General features: G+C 34.1%; 2 protein-coding genes across 2 annotated transcripts; both read left to right on the forward strand.

Moving 5' to 3' along the window:
- Positions 1 to 6,644: 6,644 nt before the first annotated feature.
- On the forward strand, positions 6,645 to 13,006 carry LOTGIDRAFT_158590 (hypothetical protein; the record flags this gene model as incomplete). The annotated part of the gene is made up of 3 exons (XM_009051737.1): positions 6,645 to 6,702; positions 6,950 to 7,129; positions 12,774 to 13,006. 3 exons carry the CDS (start codon positions 6,645 to 6,647, stop codon positions 13,004 to 13,006), a joined length of 471 nt encoding a protein of 156 aa, XP_009049985.1.
- A 5,148-nt stretch (positions 13,007 to 18,154) lies between these two features.
- On the forward strand, positions 18,155 to 18,784 carry LOTGIDRAFT_113431 (hypothetical protein; the record flags this gene model as incomplete). The annotated part of the gene is made up of 1 exon (XM_009051738.1): positions 18,155 to 18,784. A coding segment is annotated over one exon (630 nt), but the record flags the coding sequence as incomplete, so codon positions are not given.
- Positions 18,785 to 19,527: the final 743 nt, after the last annotated feature.

Below are 19,527 nucleotides of genomic sequence, written 5' to 3' on the forward strand. Positions count from 1 at the left end.
AAACAAACAAGGATAACAACTTAGATTCACTTGAGATCCCTTCTACCAGCTGATACTTGGCCAAACCCATTGATCTTTCTAATCCAGACCCTGCTGTAAATTGGTACGAATAATCCGAAAAAAGATCAATGCCAAGAGGTTTGGCCCAGGACCAGCTGGTGATAGGATCATATGCCTATCCTTTGAAAGGAATATATGCTTCTATTTGCTTGTAATGGATTAGTTACGTTCCACCATTCCTTGTGCATAACTCTAGCTGTACTTGGTGATAAAATATGGCATTTTTAAGTGGTCAAACACCAGATTTTGATGTGTTTTTAGAGTATAGACCCTACATTGTTTTCTGTGTTTTGCTGCTTCAGAAAGCTCTTCTGCACAAGTTTCCAACTTAATTTTGTTGTCAAAATATATGTTTTCGGGGTCAAAGAATTCATTTATGATTTTATTTTTTACCCTTGTTCTTTTCGCGAAAATTAAATAGAATTAAAATGAAATATTCAATCTCAGTAAGAATCGTCAAGGGTTCTGTATAACACGTTGTAACTTTTATCTACATAATGTTTCCACAAATTGTGTTGTTAGTAAAGTTTGTCATTATTGGTATCCAAAGTCAGTACATGTACTTATAATAAACAGTTCAACAACATCAGTTCTGCTACTACCAGTGTTAAAAAAAAACATCCTTCTATCAATCCAAAAATCTTCCTTTATACAAGTCCAACAATATCACCTGCTACCAATCCTACATTCTCGAATATCAACCCGAGAACAAATCGACTGGAATTAGCGGATTTTATTGGACTGGTAGCAATTGTTAATGAACAGGTAGTAGGAATGTTGTTGGACTGGTAGTAGGAAAGTGGTTGGACTGGCAGTAGGAGACGTTGTAAACTGGTAGTAGGAGATGTTGTCAGATTGGTAGTTGCTGGTCTGGTTAAAGGAGATTTTGTTGAGGTTGGTATGAGGGGATGTTGTGGGGCTGTTAGTAAGAGATGACAACGGACTGGTAAATGGAGATGTTGTCAGATTGGTGGTAGACGTTGTTGTATATAGACCTGGTAGTTAGTGATATTGTTAGACTGGTATTAGGGGAGGTTGATGGACTGGTAGAAGGGGTTTTGTGGGACTGGTTGTGCGGGATGTTTTCGGACTGGAAGCTAGACTGTTAGTAGGGGAAGTTGTTGTACTGGTAGCTGGAGATGTTGTTGGACTGGTGGTAAAATGTTTTTTTTTTTTGGATAAAAATAGAATGTGTTTTAAGGAACATCTGACGATTCTAATATTTTATATTTATTCAATTTAATCTTCACAATAAGAACATGACCACGGAAATTATAAAAAAAAAATCAAAAAATTAATTCCTTGATCTTGAAAACATATATTTTGATACCAAATTACTGTACTATATATACTCTAAAAACATAGCCAAGTTTTGCGCTCTGCAACTGGACTACAAAGGTTCGTCGTTCTAGGTGTGTATGGTAAAAGAAAAGGGTGGAATATTGACGAATGCAGGTTCTTATTGAATGTTTGCATACACTCTTCCCTTCAGTCAATCATCAACAACAACACAGCAAAATTAGATAAACAAAATATACCTTTGCAATTCGTGAATAATTGACCAAATAATATCATATGTACTATTTTCACCATTCACTGTTTTTAGACCTCCCGACAATGATTTGTCATACTCATCTAAAATGATCTTTTTTTCTACTGCAGAAATCAAAATATTCCTGAAACATTTATTGGCTTCATTTATTTCAATACCCCAAAATTCCAGCTCCGATATAAAGAAATGTGGGCAAACAGTCGGCGGAAGGTGAAGTTCTTCAGTTACAAGAAAATCTACCACAGCACTGAAGACTGTCGATGATCTTTCTATATAGTATGCTTGAGCACTAATTTTGGTCGCCTCTTGAAGAAATTCTGAGTTTCTCCTGTCCGTCAGCTTGTGAAAAGTTGAAAAACTGACTTCACATTTTGTCCCACAAAGGTTTATAATGACAGTTTCCATGTTAATACATCGCATTATCTTGAATAATATTTTGACGAGAATTATCAGACTGTTATTATCTACAAAATAATGGGGGAAAACTTCATTTCACAAATATAACAGTTAATATTCTACGTATCCATTCATGAGTTGTGGATTCTATTAAATAAAACATCAAAGTAATCATTGGTTGATTTCAGTAGTTTCGTATGATAGTCCAAAAATTTTAAATTGGACGAAATATCAGTGATGTTTCAGTTGGAATGTCGCGAAGAATATCGGTGATATATAAATTTGTTTAAATACCTTGAAGAACCCCAATTGGGACTCCATCTGACATCATTTAGATATACTACTTTTACTTCAATGCAATGCAAATTAATGAAAGATAGAACTCGGTTTAGTCAGCAAGCCTGTTAAATGGAAGCGACCATAAATGAATTTTTTACTCCCCTCACCATCCCCATTAACATAAATATTTCAATATACCAGGTCGCCAACTTTTGAAAATAAAAAAAGGGAACAAACCTTTAACATACACGACAAATTTTTTCAAGTTTAAGGAAACGTCAATATTTACCAGGTCCATCTGTCCATTGTTTCTATATAAAACTCCATAAACACAAGAGTCCTTATGTCCAAACAAAAATATAAAACATAAATATGTCGGTCAGCTAACCATTTTGCAGTCCGCAGTTAGACATTATAATTGCTTCATCAAAATTTCCTGTAGATAGTGGCGCTTTGTTCAATCGATAGACCTCATTGTGATAAAACAGAATCTATTGAATCATGCAAAGAATAGTTATATAAATGTAAGGAAAGCAGCTTTTGAGAGGAATTCACTTTGCGGTATACCCGTCCCTGGGAGATCTTTAATCGGTTATATTAAAATATATATAAAAAAAAAAGTAATTAACTTTAAAAAAATCTTTACTGATTGCCATTTTCATGTAAAGAATCTAAACAGATGTACGCCCACTGGCAGCTTTGATTTTAAACAAAATATAAGGCAGTACAGTAACAATTACCAGTATGAAATATTCAACCTTCAGTCGCATACACTTTTTTTGAACTTTTTGAGGCGATACTGAATAATATTACCAAGTTTCATCAAAATCTGTCAAGAATTGGGCCTTCTAGAGTGTTTACAGGCTAAAACTTGAACGCGTCTTTAAGAATATGGGCAAAAATATTTTTCGATTTTTCTGATTTTCGTTAAAGTTGATCTTTGGGTGATTATATACAATCACAACAAGTTTCGTCAAAATCCATAAAGAATTGTGCCTTCTAGAGTGTTTACGTTCTACAAATTGAACGAATTATCAAGAACAAGGGTAATAACTCATAACAATTATTTTTCTGATTTTCAATAGGGTTCATCCTTCGATGACAACCAACACTCACACTCGCCAAAATCTGTCAATAATTGAACCTTCTAGAGCGTTTAAGTGCTAAAAATTGAACGCGTTTTCAAGAACAAGGGCAATAACTCATACTAAATATTTTTCGATTATTCTGATTTTAAATAGGGTTCATCCTTGGGTGATTACTAACACTCATACCAAGTTTCATCTAAATCCGTCAAGATTCGTGCCTTCTGGAGTGTTTACGAGCTAAAAATTGAACGCGTTTTCAAGAACAAGGGCAATAACTCATACTAAATATCTTTCAATTTTTCTGATTTTCGATAGGGTTTATCCTTCGATGACAACCAACACTCACACTCGCCAAAATCTGTCAATAATTGAACCTTCTAGAGCGTTTAAGTGCTAAAAATTGAACGCGTTTTCAAGATCAAGGGCAATAACTCATACTAAATATTTTTCGATTTTGCTGATTTTCAATAGGGTTTATCTTTGGGTAATAACAAACACACACACCAAGTTTCGTCAAAATCCGTCAAGAATTGCGCCTTCTGGAGTGTTTACGAGCGTTTCAAGAACAAGGGCAATAACTCTACTAATTATTTTTTGATCTTTTTGATTTTAAACAGGGTTTATCCTTGGGTAATAACAAACACTCACACCAAGTTTCGTCAAAATCTGTCAAGAATTTTACGATCGTTTAAAGAACAAGGACAATAACTCATACTAAATATTTTTCGATTTTTCTGATTTTGGATAGGGTTCATTCTTGGGTGATTACAAACAACCATAACAAGTTTCGTCGAAATCAGTCAAGAATTGTGCCTTGTAGAGTTTTTACGAGCAATATTGTGGACGGGCGGACAGGGAGGCGACAATATACGTGGGCGTATAAAAAGAAACAATATATGAATCAATATCCGTTTAAAATTAATAAGTTAGAATATGAGACTCTAAACTTTTAATAGTTAGTAAAATAACGGAATAAGATGTGATCGAGATCTATTTTGGGTGTTTCTGAAGAAGGCAGTAAGCCGAAACGTCAAATAACAGGACAATAATATAGTTTTAAATTTACATCATTTGGTTTAAAAACATATATTGACACAAAAAACCCCCAAAAAAACAAATAAACTGGATGTGATCGATTGAAAAGCATTATCAAGGGTCTGTTTAATTATTATGAAATAAATGCATTATGTAGTTAAGACTGGGAGTAATAGACATTGTATTGTTTAGATATTATCAACATGAAGATTGTTAACCATGGGTTGGACCAAATGGCATTCATACTTTATGATAACCAATTATAACCAATATGATAAGAGTTTATGCAATATTTAATAAGCATATAATAGAATCGCTCACATATAGTAAGGATTTTTGTTGTTGTACAGAGCATGTAATTGGTTGAATTTTAAATGACCATTTTATAATGAAAATGTAAAATACCTATGATTGTGTAGAGTGCCACTCTGCCTCAATACTAAAATGTACTAAACTGAATCTTTTTGGGATGGGGTTTTGCTTTACAGCCGTGAAACCACGCAAATTCTCTCCGTCAACGAGAGCAAGTGTCACCTCAAAAGTGACTGAAATGTATCCCAACTTGGCGAATTCCCAGGCTCGAATGTACCAAATGGGCCGACGATGTTCTATTAAACACACTGGAACCAATATCTCCAATTGCTCAATCAAACAAACAAGTGTTTGAAAACTTTATGTATAAAAATCAACAATTCACACAAACCAGAGCACAGTACTACACATAAATTTGGCCCGGAATTGGCAACAAAAATCAGAGCACTGTCCTATACACAAACAGCTAGCACTCAATGGTAATCACATTCACGTCACAAACAGGAATGCACTAAAAGTCCAAAATATTTGGGGTGTCACAAACGTGGGAGATATCAAACTCGAGCAACACAAATCACAAACTGGATGACCAGAAAATTCCAACAGATAAAACTAGAACCGTGAACAGCTCCGAGCTTAGCAACGAGTCCAATAGATTTCAAACCTTTTCAAACTTCTAGGCCGTTAGCTTTCAACCCCGGTGCTTTTAAGCCTCAATTTTTTAATAAGAAATTGAAACTTTCGGGCATCTGATTTATAAATCAATTATATATTTAAAATCCAGAAATATCACCTCAATATTCTCAATTTGCAAAAATAATAGAACTAATTCATGCCGCATCACGATAAATCTCTCAATTATTCAATAAACAAAAACAACACATGTAGATAATCGACAACTTCTCTCAGAATGCAATCTGAGAGTATTATGTTAAATTCCCAGGAAAGAGTCCTAACTAACCTAGATGAGCCACTAACAGTCTTTAAAATTAAGGGTTTCCAAATTTTGTTGAAAGAAAGTGTACTCTCCAATTATAAGATCGGATAAAAACTGTAGACTTTATCATGTCTAGAAAGCAGGTCAAGGGCAATAACTCCGAAATCGTTCATCCGATTATTACCCATTTCCAACTGGACCGAGATCGGATAAAAACTGTTGCCTCTATCGTGCCTACAAAAACTGTGAACGGACGGACGGGCGGAGAGGGGCGACAGCAATATACTTCCACATCCCCACGTGGGCGTATAAAAATCAAGCCCCTGTGTTACTTAAAGGATATTGCATAGCTGTCCAAAGCTGCAAAAAATGTAAGTTTTTCATCAAATATCAGCATATCTATAGATAACAGCGAATGCGTCACTTTCGGTTTGAATTTTTTCTTCTGGAGTGATTCCAATTTACTTTAGATAATCTGTACGGTTTTTGTGCACATTTTTTGAATTACATAGAAATCGCAAGTTCCCACTTCACCGGAAGTGATTTAAAACTTTTGATGTTTTATTTTGTATTGGCATTTGTCAGTATCCTATAATTTTCAGATCGATCGGATAATTGGCGCCTAAGTAGAAATTTCCAAATTTTACATGCAGTTATTTTTTTTCTATAAAAAAGTTTCAAATTTCTTATCAATTGCATCCGATACACCTTGTTACTAGGAACATAAAAAAAACCTTGGTTCACAAATAAGCTTTAGAGCCTCCAAACCAATTTTGTGCATTCATTATGCAATATGTAACTTCCGCTTAGATAATATAAAAATATAAATATAAATTTAGATCTAATACAAAATTAATTTTGACTGCCACAACTAGTTTGGTTACCCGGATGATTAGAGCGGGTAAAGTTTAACACGATATCTTATCTGCACCCGGTAGTTGACTTTTATCTCAAGATAACACAGAAAAGTCACTGCACAACAAATATGGGCGTCAGTATGCATGTCGTAATAACATTGATTACATTACAAATTTTTCTAACAGGTAAGTCCAATAGAACTACAGATACCTTTATGCTTTGTGCATTTTGATCCTTTTATATAGGATGTTCATTTTTGTCCTGTTGTGTAGGTAGATGCATATTAATATCTGGTAATCTGAAATCATTTTTTATTTCTCAACTTATATACTATCATGGGAATATCGACATAATTTAAAACATTTAGATTTACGATATAAAGTAAACCATTGTTATGCCCTTCCATGGAATTATAGTTGCTAATCTTTATAGATAAAGTACAAAGTGATGCTGGTAATATAAGATGTTTTTATTGTCATGATACTGGTAAAAATAGAAATTGTTGGGACGAACAATATTTAAAATCTGCAGCTGTTCACAACGATACCAGTTATATCCGACACTGTGATGCAAATCATGAATACTGTTTAATTGAACAGTTTATACAAAATGGTAAGAACTATACTGTTTATTCGTCCAACCGCAAAATCCGTTCAATATATTAAATATTATTATTTCTGTCTGACGATACCTACTTAAATCAGCCTGGCTAATCACAGTAGCATATTCAGGGGAGGACCATTGGGGTCATGACTCTCTCCTCGGGGCCATCAGGAAAAGGTATTATTTCGAGGTGAAAAGTAAGCTCAAAATTCATCCCAGGCCATCTGAAATCCGGCGGCTCTTGAGAGCCTCTGGCAGTCCCAGTCCCACGGTCTCAAGGGGCTTCAGCACTTCGAGCCTCGCCTCGGAGGGACACGTCTCATTTTCTCGCCCTCGGGCATTTTCTAGATATGCCAATGGCTATTGATACCTTATTATATCAGTCTGGCTATTGATACCGATATCTTTCTATTTCTGTCTGACTATTGATACTATGTTATTTCAAACTTACTATTGGTACCTTTTATATTGTCTGATTAATGATAACTTTTCTATCTGTCTGATTATTGATAACTTTTAAATCTGTCTGATTATTGATACCTTTTATATCTGTCTGATTAATAATAACTTTTATCTGTCTGATTATTGATACCCTTTATATCTGTCTGATTATTGATACCCTTTATATCTGTCTGATTAATAATAACTTTTATCTGTCTGATTATTAATACCTTTTATATCTGTCTGATTAATAATAACTTTTAAATCTGTCTGATTATTGATACCTTTTATATCTGTCTGATTAATAATAACTTTTATCTTTCTGATTATTGATACCTTTTATATCTGTCTGATTATTAATACCTTTTATATCTGTCTGATTTTTGATAACTTTTAAATCTGTCTGGATTATTGATACCTTTTATATCTGTCTGATTATTAACACCTTTTAAATCTGTCTGATTATTAATACCTTTTAAATCTGTCTGATTATTAATACCTTTCAAATCTGTCTAATTATTAATACTTTTTATATCTGTCTGATTATTAATACCTTTTAAATCTGTCTGATTATTAATACCTTTTATATCTGTCTGATTTTTGATAACTTTCAAATCTGTCTGGATTATTGATACCTTTCATATCTGTCTATTTGTTATAGCCGGGAGATAGGTTGAGAGTGTAGGAAATGATTCTCAAAGTAATTGTGTATAAGCGTATAAAATTACTTAAAATAATGGATTATTATTTTGTTTTGACACCAGGTAATCAACAAAGACTCATTTTGGCCAAGTTCATATTTTCGGTCACCCAAAGAGGCAATACCCTTAACGTCTTACCTGGGAAACTAATTCACAAAGAAAACACTTTTGTTTTATTTAAAAGTACATGCCTAATAAACTTCCAAAAAAAAAAATCCCAATGAATCCGGCTATATAGGCTGATTGAAATCCAAGAATGGCATAGAAAAGAATTCACAAAGAAATAGTTTTTAATATTTGAAAGTACACACATAGTGAAAACACTTCGTGATATAAGAAAATCATCTACATTACAATTTAATTCATTGGTATGATGCCGACGGGTGGATGTAAAATTCCGAATTCCTAATCTCTCGGAATTGGTCCAGAAAATACCCAAATACCTGAAAATATTTCCAAAGTATGCTATTTATAACAAAAACACAAGACAATATTATGGAATATAACACACTTCTTTAATAAAGTTTAATATGTGCCCAACCTTATGAAAGAAGTGTGTTATATTCCATAATATTGTCTTGTGTTTTTTGTAAAATGTGCTCCTCGCTTCTATATGTCTTACGTCTTATATGCTATTTATATTCACGTTTCCCACTGAATTAATTTTACAAAGGGTTGATTAAAAACGCAGCGTATACTATTGTTAATTAAGCAGTTTAAAGGAGCACCTTCACTATTCGTTCGACCAATCATACCTTAGTTTTAGAAATAGGAATTCTTTTAGCTTACAAAATCAGTAATAGTGTTCACAGCTCATCGTCCAAATTATTTTGTTCCTTCATATCTATGTGTAATAATTATTCACGTTTAAAAGTTAAAAATTCGACTCGAATTTTAGTGAGACAATGATATATTATATAGAAAACACATATATAGAAATAGACAGTGAAATTTCTTAAGATTATTAAAGCACAATAAAGACCAAAATCAATCCCCGAAAATGCCAACTGTTCCCCTTTAACTTAGTTTTGGTGTTTGTCTTTATAATGCATAGTTATTTCAGGACTTGAACAATCAAAAACAATATTCAAAATACTTTATTTATGGTTTGGCGAAGTTTGGCCACGGCTAAGTTAAATAATATATATATTATGTTGGCGCCGGCCTATCAATAAGGTTAACTGGCGACATAAACAAGAAATTCAAAGTCAGAACTCAGCCGTTCTGACTAATATCAATTGTAAAAGGAAATAATATGTATCTCTGGTATGCGTAATTCGCCAGGATTAACACTCAGCCGCGACGAAATACCCCATTTCTGTTTCTATTCTTGGTACTGATTTCATCAATTGGCTAGGATGGTAAACAATACATTCATCCCCATGATGGAAGGTACTCTGAAATTATATAATAAAACAGACAGAAGAATGTCATAAAGGAGAGGGTGGGAGGGAATCAAATCTTCGTACCATGGTGCCCTTATCCATCCATAAAACTAATTAATTATTGAAAAACGCTTAATCATGATATTGAGCATTTTTCAATAGCTAATTGCATATCAATTACTAAGTTTTTTGGATTTATGGGATAATATAAGGATTATGTTATTGTTGACCCCGGTATTGTCAACAAACAAATTTATTTTTATGGGATAAGAAGGTTTGGTTGGGCTCAGGTTGTACCTGTGGAAGAGAGAAATAACACAGTTAATTTCAATACAAGATCCTTTTTTTACACAGCATAAAATACGGAATCCATTTGACAATGTTTACATAACAAGATTATTGAATATGGAAGTTGGCAAATTGGCAAATTACAGACACCAGTGTGAATGACATAATACGTGACCATATTTGGACTTGGGCTCATTAATATTCATGAAAAGCAAGAGGATTTGCCGCCAAAATGGCTTATACATATTAATGAGGGAAATAACCTAAACATATTACAAACATGTTCAATTCCATCAAGACAATACACTGACTAAGTTCTCAAATAATTAACACTGCCAACACTTATTCTTATCATAAACATAAACATGGATGACTTATGCACATTTTGATACATAATTAATATAAATAAAAGTTAAACTTTACCTGTGGAAGAGAGAAATAACACAGTTAATTTCAATACAAGATCCTTTTTTTACACAGTATATGAATGAATCTCCAAAGCAGAAGATTATTACCTCCCTGTACTTAACCATATGCTTCAGACCACAGCAGTATACAGAAAATTAAGTACCCCCTAACCTGTACCCGGTTACATTATGTTATTTATGACACCGAGTATATCTACTGGCTCTTATTCGCCAAGTTTAAAATTCTCCAATTTTATGTTTTTTCTAAGACGTAGTATCACTTTAAGAACTGTTTTTAAATACCTTTCTGTTTATACTTAACTGAGGAAGAAACCAGACATCATAGCATTTCATAACATTTTTAAATTTAATTACATTAGAATAGACAATTTGATACAATTGAGTTCGTTGAAAATCATAAAAAGTCTGCGTAAAGCGTCGTTGGTAACAAAATTATTGGTCTCATACTGGATTGTAATCTGTCCCGTCTCAAAATTCAAAAGATTTGATTGTTTGATTATAAATACTAACAAATTGACATATATTATCCTAAATTGTATTCATATGAATCAAACAACCAAAAGTAGGAAAAATGGATAAATATTTGATCAAATAAGTCAAATTGCTTGATGGTTCCGACACTACTACGACTGACACACTGTGAAAGCAGCTTTTCAACTCTTACTCGCGTTATCTCACCACAACGACGATCTATGACTCGCCAGCGCAATCTTGTTCTTCTTGTCTTCAACAGGAAGCGTACCCAGAAAATTAACTTGGACGTATTTGTTTAACGTTTTGCCATAAAACATACCAGCTACGTTTAAACTAAAACGGCAATAAAAATGTAACGTATTATAACTTTGTGTGTTTTAACAAAAATGATCTCGAATCTAAAATACTCCGTGAGAGTCCGTTTCCCGACGTTTAATCGTCTGTCAAGGTGCTTTGCTAAATTGTCCCCCTCGATTGTACGTTTGTTCCAGGGATAAAAGAATTATAAAATATGTTAGTTCTAGAATAATATTGTTCAAGAAGGTTATTGTTTCTAAGGTTATATAAGGTTTGTTTTGTTTCGATTAAGTTGCAGAGATAGGGTGGAGTTAAATTGTTGATCATTTTATACAGTTTGTACCTTCTCCGCCTCTCCTGCTGTGTAATGAAACCTGTTTCTTGATATAGTAATCGATGGCTTGTTCCCCTCACAGCTCCGCATATAGTGCGGAGTGCATCAAGTTGTAATCTTTCTAGCTTGTCTGTTAATTCTGCAGTGCACCCATCCCAGATAATGTCACAATAATCAAAATGAGGAAGAATAAAGGAGGAATATATTGTTTGAAGAGATTTTCTATTTTTTCGATATTTCAAAGATCTAAGACAGTTACCAGTTTTCGATAAAATCGTAGCAATATGTACATCCCACTGACAAGTGCTTATGTACAGAGAATATTCTTGAATAGGAATATTGTCAAGGTTTAGTGTCGGTGAGATCGGATTTCGTTTAGTATAGATTGCGAGTGATTCGGTTTTGAGCGGGTTGAAGGAAACAAGCCATGTTCTAGACCAACTGTTGATTGTTTCCAAGTCACGGTTAAGTATTTCTGCGCAAGCATTTGGGTCATCGATTTTTAGGTATAAGCTGGTTTCATCTGCAAATAGTTGAATGTTTGAGTTGATGTTTTTTATAATGTCATTTATATATATATGGAAGAGTAAAGGTCCCAGGACAGAGCCCTAAACAGTTTTAGGCTCAGAGGAAACTCCAGTGACAACAACCGTTTGGACTCTGTTATTCAGGTAATCTTGAAACCACTGGAGCAAATTTCCTCTGATGCCTGCAGTCTGGAGCTTATGACAGAGTGCAGCATGCCACTGCCCTGGTATACTGCTCTTGATCTATGGCTTGACAAAAGAAGTGATTAAGGTCGATTAGTTGATAAATGGTGGGTTCGCCGTGTAAAAAACCGCTTTGCAGATTAGACCATGACTAGGGGTTGCAAGGAGCCAAAGGATTTCAAATGGCCTGAGATGAGTTTCGAGCATGAAAATAAGACCGTTCACAGTGGCGCAATTGCCCTCCCTCTGAATACGCTACTGTATCGATTCATTGTTCATAGTGCTAAAATCATAGATCCAGAAAAGATCAACGTCGATAGCTGCAAATTTTCTCATCCGTGGGTGATTACAAACAATCATATAAATTTTGGTCAAAACCCGTCAAGAATTGTGCCTTCTAGAGTGCGGAAGGACATGGGTGACCGCAATATACGACCCATATCATTTGGGCGTATAAAAAATGACTTTTTTGGGACTTTTCTCCGGGAAGTCTACTAGGCATGTTCTTACAAATAAAACATAAATAATTTCATTGGAAATTATTTCCCCAGGTCGTGAAAGATTTGTAAATAAAACAATATATATTATGTTTCAGGTAAAGTTAGCAGTTTAATAAGAGATTGTAATAATAAAAAAGATTTTAGTGTAGAAGAAAACCAGAAAGGGAGACTAAAAAATGTCAATACTAAAAATGAAACCGTGTGTACTTTTACAGGCGGTTATCTTGTCTGCATATCATTGTGTGATCAAGATTACTGTAATGGACCTACAGGATCCAATCCAAATTCTGCGGCGCTTTATAGTCTTAGTTTCAAAATTTGTTTGTGATTGACTCCAATCGTTTTCAGCCAAGTGATTTAAATTTGTTTCTAAAATGTGTGTCACTAAACCACAAAGAATCAAGAGATATAGATAGGCTACATCGTGTATACGCTCACTGCATTATTATTTCTTCGCACAAAGAATGATTTGATGTGATGTACAAGTGAAAAAAAATAAAAATTTATTTTTATCATAATCTGAATAATATGGCCGCAATTGAGGTTCACCCCGGGGTGAATAAGACTTTGGCGAGGGGGGGGGGGGGGGGGGGGGGACTTCCAGGGGGGAATTGGGAGGAATGGCCCAAAAAGGGAAGAATTGAAATGATTCCAACATTCCCCTCCTCCAAAAAAAAGGGGGTTTAACGGGGGGACTGAAATTTTTTCCAAAAAGGGGGACAAAACTAGACGGGGAGACCCGGGTCTGAAGATGACCCGACTGGAACCGGACATTAAATCTTTGATTCGGAAACCTCCAGCCCCGGGTTCCCAAAAAGGACCATATCCCCGGATCCAAATCCCCCAAAATCAAAATTGGTTACTTTTTTACCCCCCCCTTAAAACGGGGACGGATATTGGCGGCCCCCATGGCCGTCCGGCCGGCGGGCCCTCTGTCCCCAATTGGGGGAACTGTCCCTTTTAAAAAATCTGGTCCCTTACCAAACTATACTATAGGCCAACCCTATCAAAATCTGGATCCTTACCGACCCTGGCAAAAAACTACCTTCCGGAACTATCAATATCTGGATCATTACCGACCCCGACTACCTACTACGGGCAAAAACTATCAATATTTGGACCGCTCAATATCTGTATCATTACCGACCTTTACTACTTACTACATTCAAACACTATGCAATATCTGTATCATTAGTAAACTATACTACAGTCAAACACTATCAATATCTGTATCATTACTGACCTCTACTACTTACTACAGTCAAACACTATCAGTATCTGTATCATTAGTAAACTATACTACAGTCAAACACTATCAATATCTGTATCATTACTGACCTCTACTACTTACTACAGTCAAACACTATCAATATCTGTTCCATTACTAAACTATACTATAGTCAAAAACTATCAATATCTGTACCATTACTGACCTCTACTACAAACTACAGTTAAACACATTCAATACCTGAATTATTACTAACCGTGACTACATACTACAGTCAAACACTATCAATATCTGTATCATTAACGACCTCGACTACATACTACAGTCAAACACTATCAATATCTGTATCATTACCGACCTCGACTACATACTACAGTCAAACACTATCAATATCTGTATCATTACCGACCTCGACTACATACTACAGTCAAATACTATCAATATCTGTACTGTTATTTCCCTCTACTACAAACTACAGTCAAACACTGTCAATATCTGTATCATTACTGCAAACATCTTCTGTATACTAGTTTCAAACACGGATAATTCACATGTGAGTTTGAAGGCTCAAATTTGGACGGTGACCTGTGAACAGTATTAGTGATTGGCTTAGCTAAAACAATCCCGTTTCTGAGACTAAAGTATGATTGGTCAAAAAGTTGGCGTAACTGTCCCTTTTAAAAAATTATTTGTCCTGGTCGCAAAACAATTGTTCCATGCTGCATGAATCGAGTTGAAAAGTGAGCCATGTTTCCACTTTCTTGAGAACTTTAACAAGTTTTTACAATTTTCACATAATTTTTTTGTTTGTTTCTAAGAAAAATAAAAACAACATTGTGTTGGTAAAGGCAAGTTTCTGGATGACAAATTGGAAGAGGTTTGAATGAAAGACTAACAAGTCAGTTTTTTAGTCACATGATAGCGGACGGGTCCTTTTTAAATTTATAAGTGACCAAGTTTGACAATTAAACACATATTTAAACATTTTGTCCAAATTTTGTGGATCATGGATTATTGTGTCACAAAACATTGTGGAGCGAACGGACCCAGGGCGAACGAACTAGGGGCAAACATGAAAAAGACCGAAAATGTATAGTGGCAAACGCGTTTAACAGTACTTAGCTAAATATAAAATTTTAACTTCATGACCTAGGTCTACGCTTTTATGGGATTTTTATTTTCATATCACCCTAATATCCATAGGACACAGCATTACAATTTTTGTGGAAATATACATTAGGTCTACTTACTCAGTGGCGTAGCCAGGATTTCATTGACGGGAGTGGGGGCAACTTTACCCTATTTTTTCGAGGGCACTACCCTCTAAATACGCCACTGTTTTTACTGTAAAAACGTAGTAATATTAGGAGACACATTGCATAAAATGCAGGAATTTATTTTCAAAACTTATTCTCACACAAAATACCCTTACGATCGTTTCGGGAAGTTTAGTCCTCAAATGATTTTGAATAGATATACTTGTAATAATCCTGCTTTCCAATTCATTCACAAGGTTAAAAGTGAATTTTGACTAATTTGTAATTAAAATCTATTGCTGAAAGAACAAATGAATGTACACCAAATTTCATACAACGCGGAATATTTTACATGGGTTTGAATTGAGAAGTATTCAGCCTTGAACCATGAACTCTTCACAATCGGCCTTGACATTTATTTGTAAACAAACAGGACATTTATTTTTCAAAAAAGGGAATTTTTGATGAAAATGATGAATAATTGATTGCAAAATCGTTATTTTAAATATTTAGGTAGTTTTAAGCAATTTTTTCCGAAAAGAATATTAAATCATGACTAATTTTATTTACCACGCCGTGGTAAATAGCTGTAAAGGTACTTATGGCTATTTACCACACTTACCACGCCAGTGGTAAATAGTCACTGCCATAATCAACCAATCAAATCTTTTGAATTTTGAGATGGGACAGATTACAATCCAGTATCAGACCAATTATTTTTTACTGCAACTTTCTATGATTTTCAACGAACTCAATTGTATCAAATTGTCTATTCTAATGTAATTAAATTTAAAAATGTTATGAAAAGTGATTCTACGTCTTAGAAAAAAACATAAAATTGGAGAATTTTAAACTTGGCGAATAAGAGCCAGTAGATATACTCAGTGTCATAAATAACATAACATAATCCTTATATTATCCCATAAATCCAAAAAACTTAGTAATTGATATGCAATTAGCTATTGAAAAATGCTCAATATCATGATTAAGAGTTTCTCAATAATTACTTAGTTTTATGAATTCCCCATTGCCCCTCCGAATATATCATTTTGGCGCTATTCCAAACGATTCTTGCGCAAAATTAAAAATGACACTGTTTTGGACCTTTTGAAAATTAATGAACCCCCTCCTCCAATAAATAACTTTGGCGCAATATCATGTAGAGGTTCTCGGTTTCGCACCTGTGAACATATTCATATGTCTCATTATTTTCAAAATAAAAAAAACGGAAAAATATTTGAAATTAAAGAACGTCTCATGGGTACGGATAAAAATATCATTTACCTAATTTCGTGTAAAAAATGTGACAAACAATACGTCGGCGAAACCCAGAACGCGTTGCGAACTCGATTTAGCGGCCATCGCTTTGATATAATTCATAGCAAAAATTGACCAATTTCTCATCATTTTAAGACCATTCCATTGAAGACCTTCTTATCATGCCTATTGAATCAATTCCTGACTCTGATCTTATCAAACCAAAAACCAAACGATTACAGAGAGAAAGCTACTGGATGGACGAACTCCAAACAGTGGCTCCAAATAGACTTATAACATCCAGCATGATAATCAAATGATTCCATTTGTTGCCACCTTTAATCATACAGCTGCCAAAACCTCATCCATCGTCAAACAGTATTACAGTGAATTACAGAACAGATTTCCGAATGTATATACCAAACGACTTGTAATTGCCTATAAGCGCCATAAAAACCTTAGTAATTTTCTGGTCCGTGGTAGACTCGATCCCATTGAATCCAATAATACTTGACCCCCCTCTCTATTTTCTAGCTCATTAAGTATAATATATTCTAATCCTTATATAAAGATGTTTATCTTTTCAGAACCTATTTATACTCTCCTCTTTTACAACTGGTAACAAGAAAACTTTCATATTATAGACTTTTGTTTATTGTAGATTACTCGTGGTTGTTTTTTTAACTTAATACTAACTATGCTAACTTCACCTTATCTTGTATTGAACATGTATCTCTTTATTTGTGACCTTGGCCAGTGCTTTACATAGAAGTTTTAAGCAACTCCTTCACTCTTAACACTAAATTAAACAAGGATCACGGCAGCAATATAGAAACGGACAGTTTCGGACTAGACGAAACGAACCGGAAGTAAAATAAAATGATGATATGCGCAGAGTTACAATGTTTAACAACGTGTAACACTGTGTAGTATCTGTCAAAAAATGCACTTGTTTACAGTCTTCAAACATATATGCCAAAAATTTAAAGCTACCTCAAAATTGACAAAATTTTGGCTTTTACTCTTACTTCTTTGTCTTTTGTTGTACCTCAGGTGGAATGTTAATACCAAATACAAGGTTCACGTGTTACCTATCGTAAGCAAAGAGTTGGATATGGTGTTTGAAACAATTACTCAGGTGAAAAACAAAGATGAAAAGACAAGCAAAATTGCACAGGTCTCAAATATCGACCTCAAACCAGATAAGCCTGATCCCAATATTATCAAGAACAGTATCAATGTTCTCATAACTTTTACAAATACCAAAACAAACCCCCAATTAATTCCAAGATTTCAAACTACTGTCTCAAGTATGTTACAACATTGTACAGTGCCCTTAAATGTTTACATTATTGGTGACAAAGACAGTCAAATTATTGCTGAAAAGATACTAAAGGAAGAGGTACACAATGTTAACTTTCAGGTATTTATAACGTGAATTCAATCATTATTTATTGTCTATGTGTGTCCTTATAGATCTATTTGATTCCATGGGATGTTGTTTTTTTCATTTTACTAGCAACCAAATATCAAAGGAAAGTTAATTGAAAGTTATGGATCCAGGTTTTGTACACATTAATTATAAATATTAAATGCAATCAGCAATTTTGGCACCCTTCTGTCTTGGGTGTGAGTTTTAACTTAACAAATATGCAGATTTATAACTATTTTGAATGTGTCATTGTAGATATTTAAAGTGAATATAGATGATGTTATAAGAGATATAGACAGTACAATCAATGATATGAAGAAATATTTTAGTTCCAGTGAACACTCCTATTATGCTCAATCTCTGTTCTTTGTATCAATAGTCATCCATAAAGTCAAGGCTTTTGATTTAGATACAGCTATCTTAATTGACAGTGATCTCAAATTTGAATCAGATATTAATGATTTAAACAAACAATTTGAAAATTTCGCTGAAAATAATGTAATCGGACTAGCTCGTGAAAATCAACCTGTTTACAGACATTTATTTTCCTCTTATCGTAGTCATAACCCAGGCACTCGGGTTGGAAGTCCACCACCAAATGGTTTATCAGGATTCAACAGTGGAGTGGTATTATTAAATATCAAAAGAATGGGAAGCTCTTCACAATATAATGAACTAATCAATCCGGAGGTTTTACAACGAATGACAAAAACATATGATTTTAAAGGTCATTTAGGTGACCAAGACTTTTTCACCTTATTATCATTAGAACATGAAGATTTATTTTATGTGTTACCATGTACATGGAATAGACAATTATGTGTTTGGTGGCGTGATAAAGGATATGAAGATGTGTTTGATCTTTATTTTAAATGTAATGGAAAAATAAATATTTATCATGGAAACTGCAATACACCATTTCCAAGTTCATAGAAATTTTATTTACTCAGAGTCAAGGAGAATTACAGTGCAAAAATTCTATTGTCACAAAAAAGAAGTATTTTTGAGATACTGATATTGATATTAAATCTTATCTGAGATATTACTAAACAGTGCCTTTGTTGACCAAAACAAGTATTTTTGCATTGACATGTATTTGTTGTAAATTGAGCAAATTCCTGTGCATCATAATTAATAATGCTGTTTTTGCATAATCAGCTTGCAGAGTAGATAGTTTTTACACGCCCACATGAAATGCGGGGCGTATATTGCCGTCACCCCTGTCCGTCCGTCCTTCCGTCCACAATTGCTCGTAAACACTCTACAAGACAAAATTCTTGACGGATTTTGACAAAACTTGGTATGAATGTTCGTAATCACCCATGGATAAACCCTATTGAAAATCAGAAGAATCGAAAAATATTAAGTATAAGTTATCGCCCTTGTTCTTGAAAACGCGTTCAATTTTTAGCTCGTAAACACTCTTGATGGATTTGAACGACACTTAGCATGAGTATTTGTTATCACCCAAGGATAAATCCTATTAAAAATCAGAAAAATATTTAGTATGAGTTATTGCCCTTGCTAATGAAAACGCTAAAACACATGATTTTTGCTGGATTTTGACAAAACTTGGTTTTATTATTCAGTCCCGCACTGAAGATTGAATATTTGCCTTCTAGAGTTTTCATGAGCTAAAAATTGAACACGTTTTCAAGAACAAGGGCAATAACTCA

Source organism: Lottia gigantea (assembly GCF_000327385.1).
Source record: "Lottia gigantea unplaced genomic scaffold LOTGIsca_17, whole genome shotgun sequence".
Classification (NCBI taxonomy): domain Eukaryota; kingdom Metazoa; phylum Mollusca; class Gastropoda; family Lottiidae; genus Lottia; species Lottia gigantea.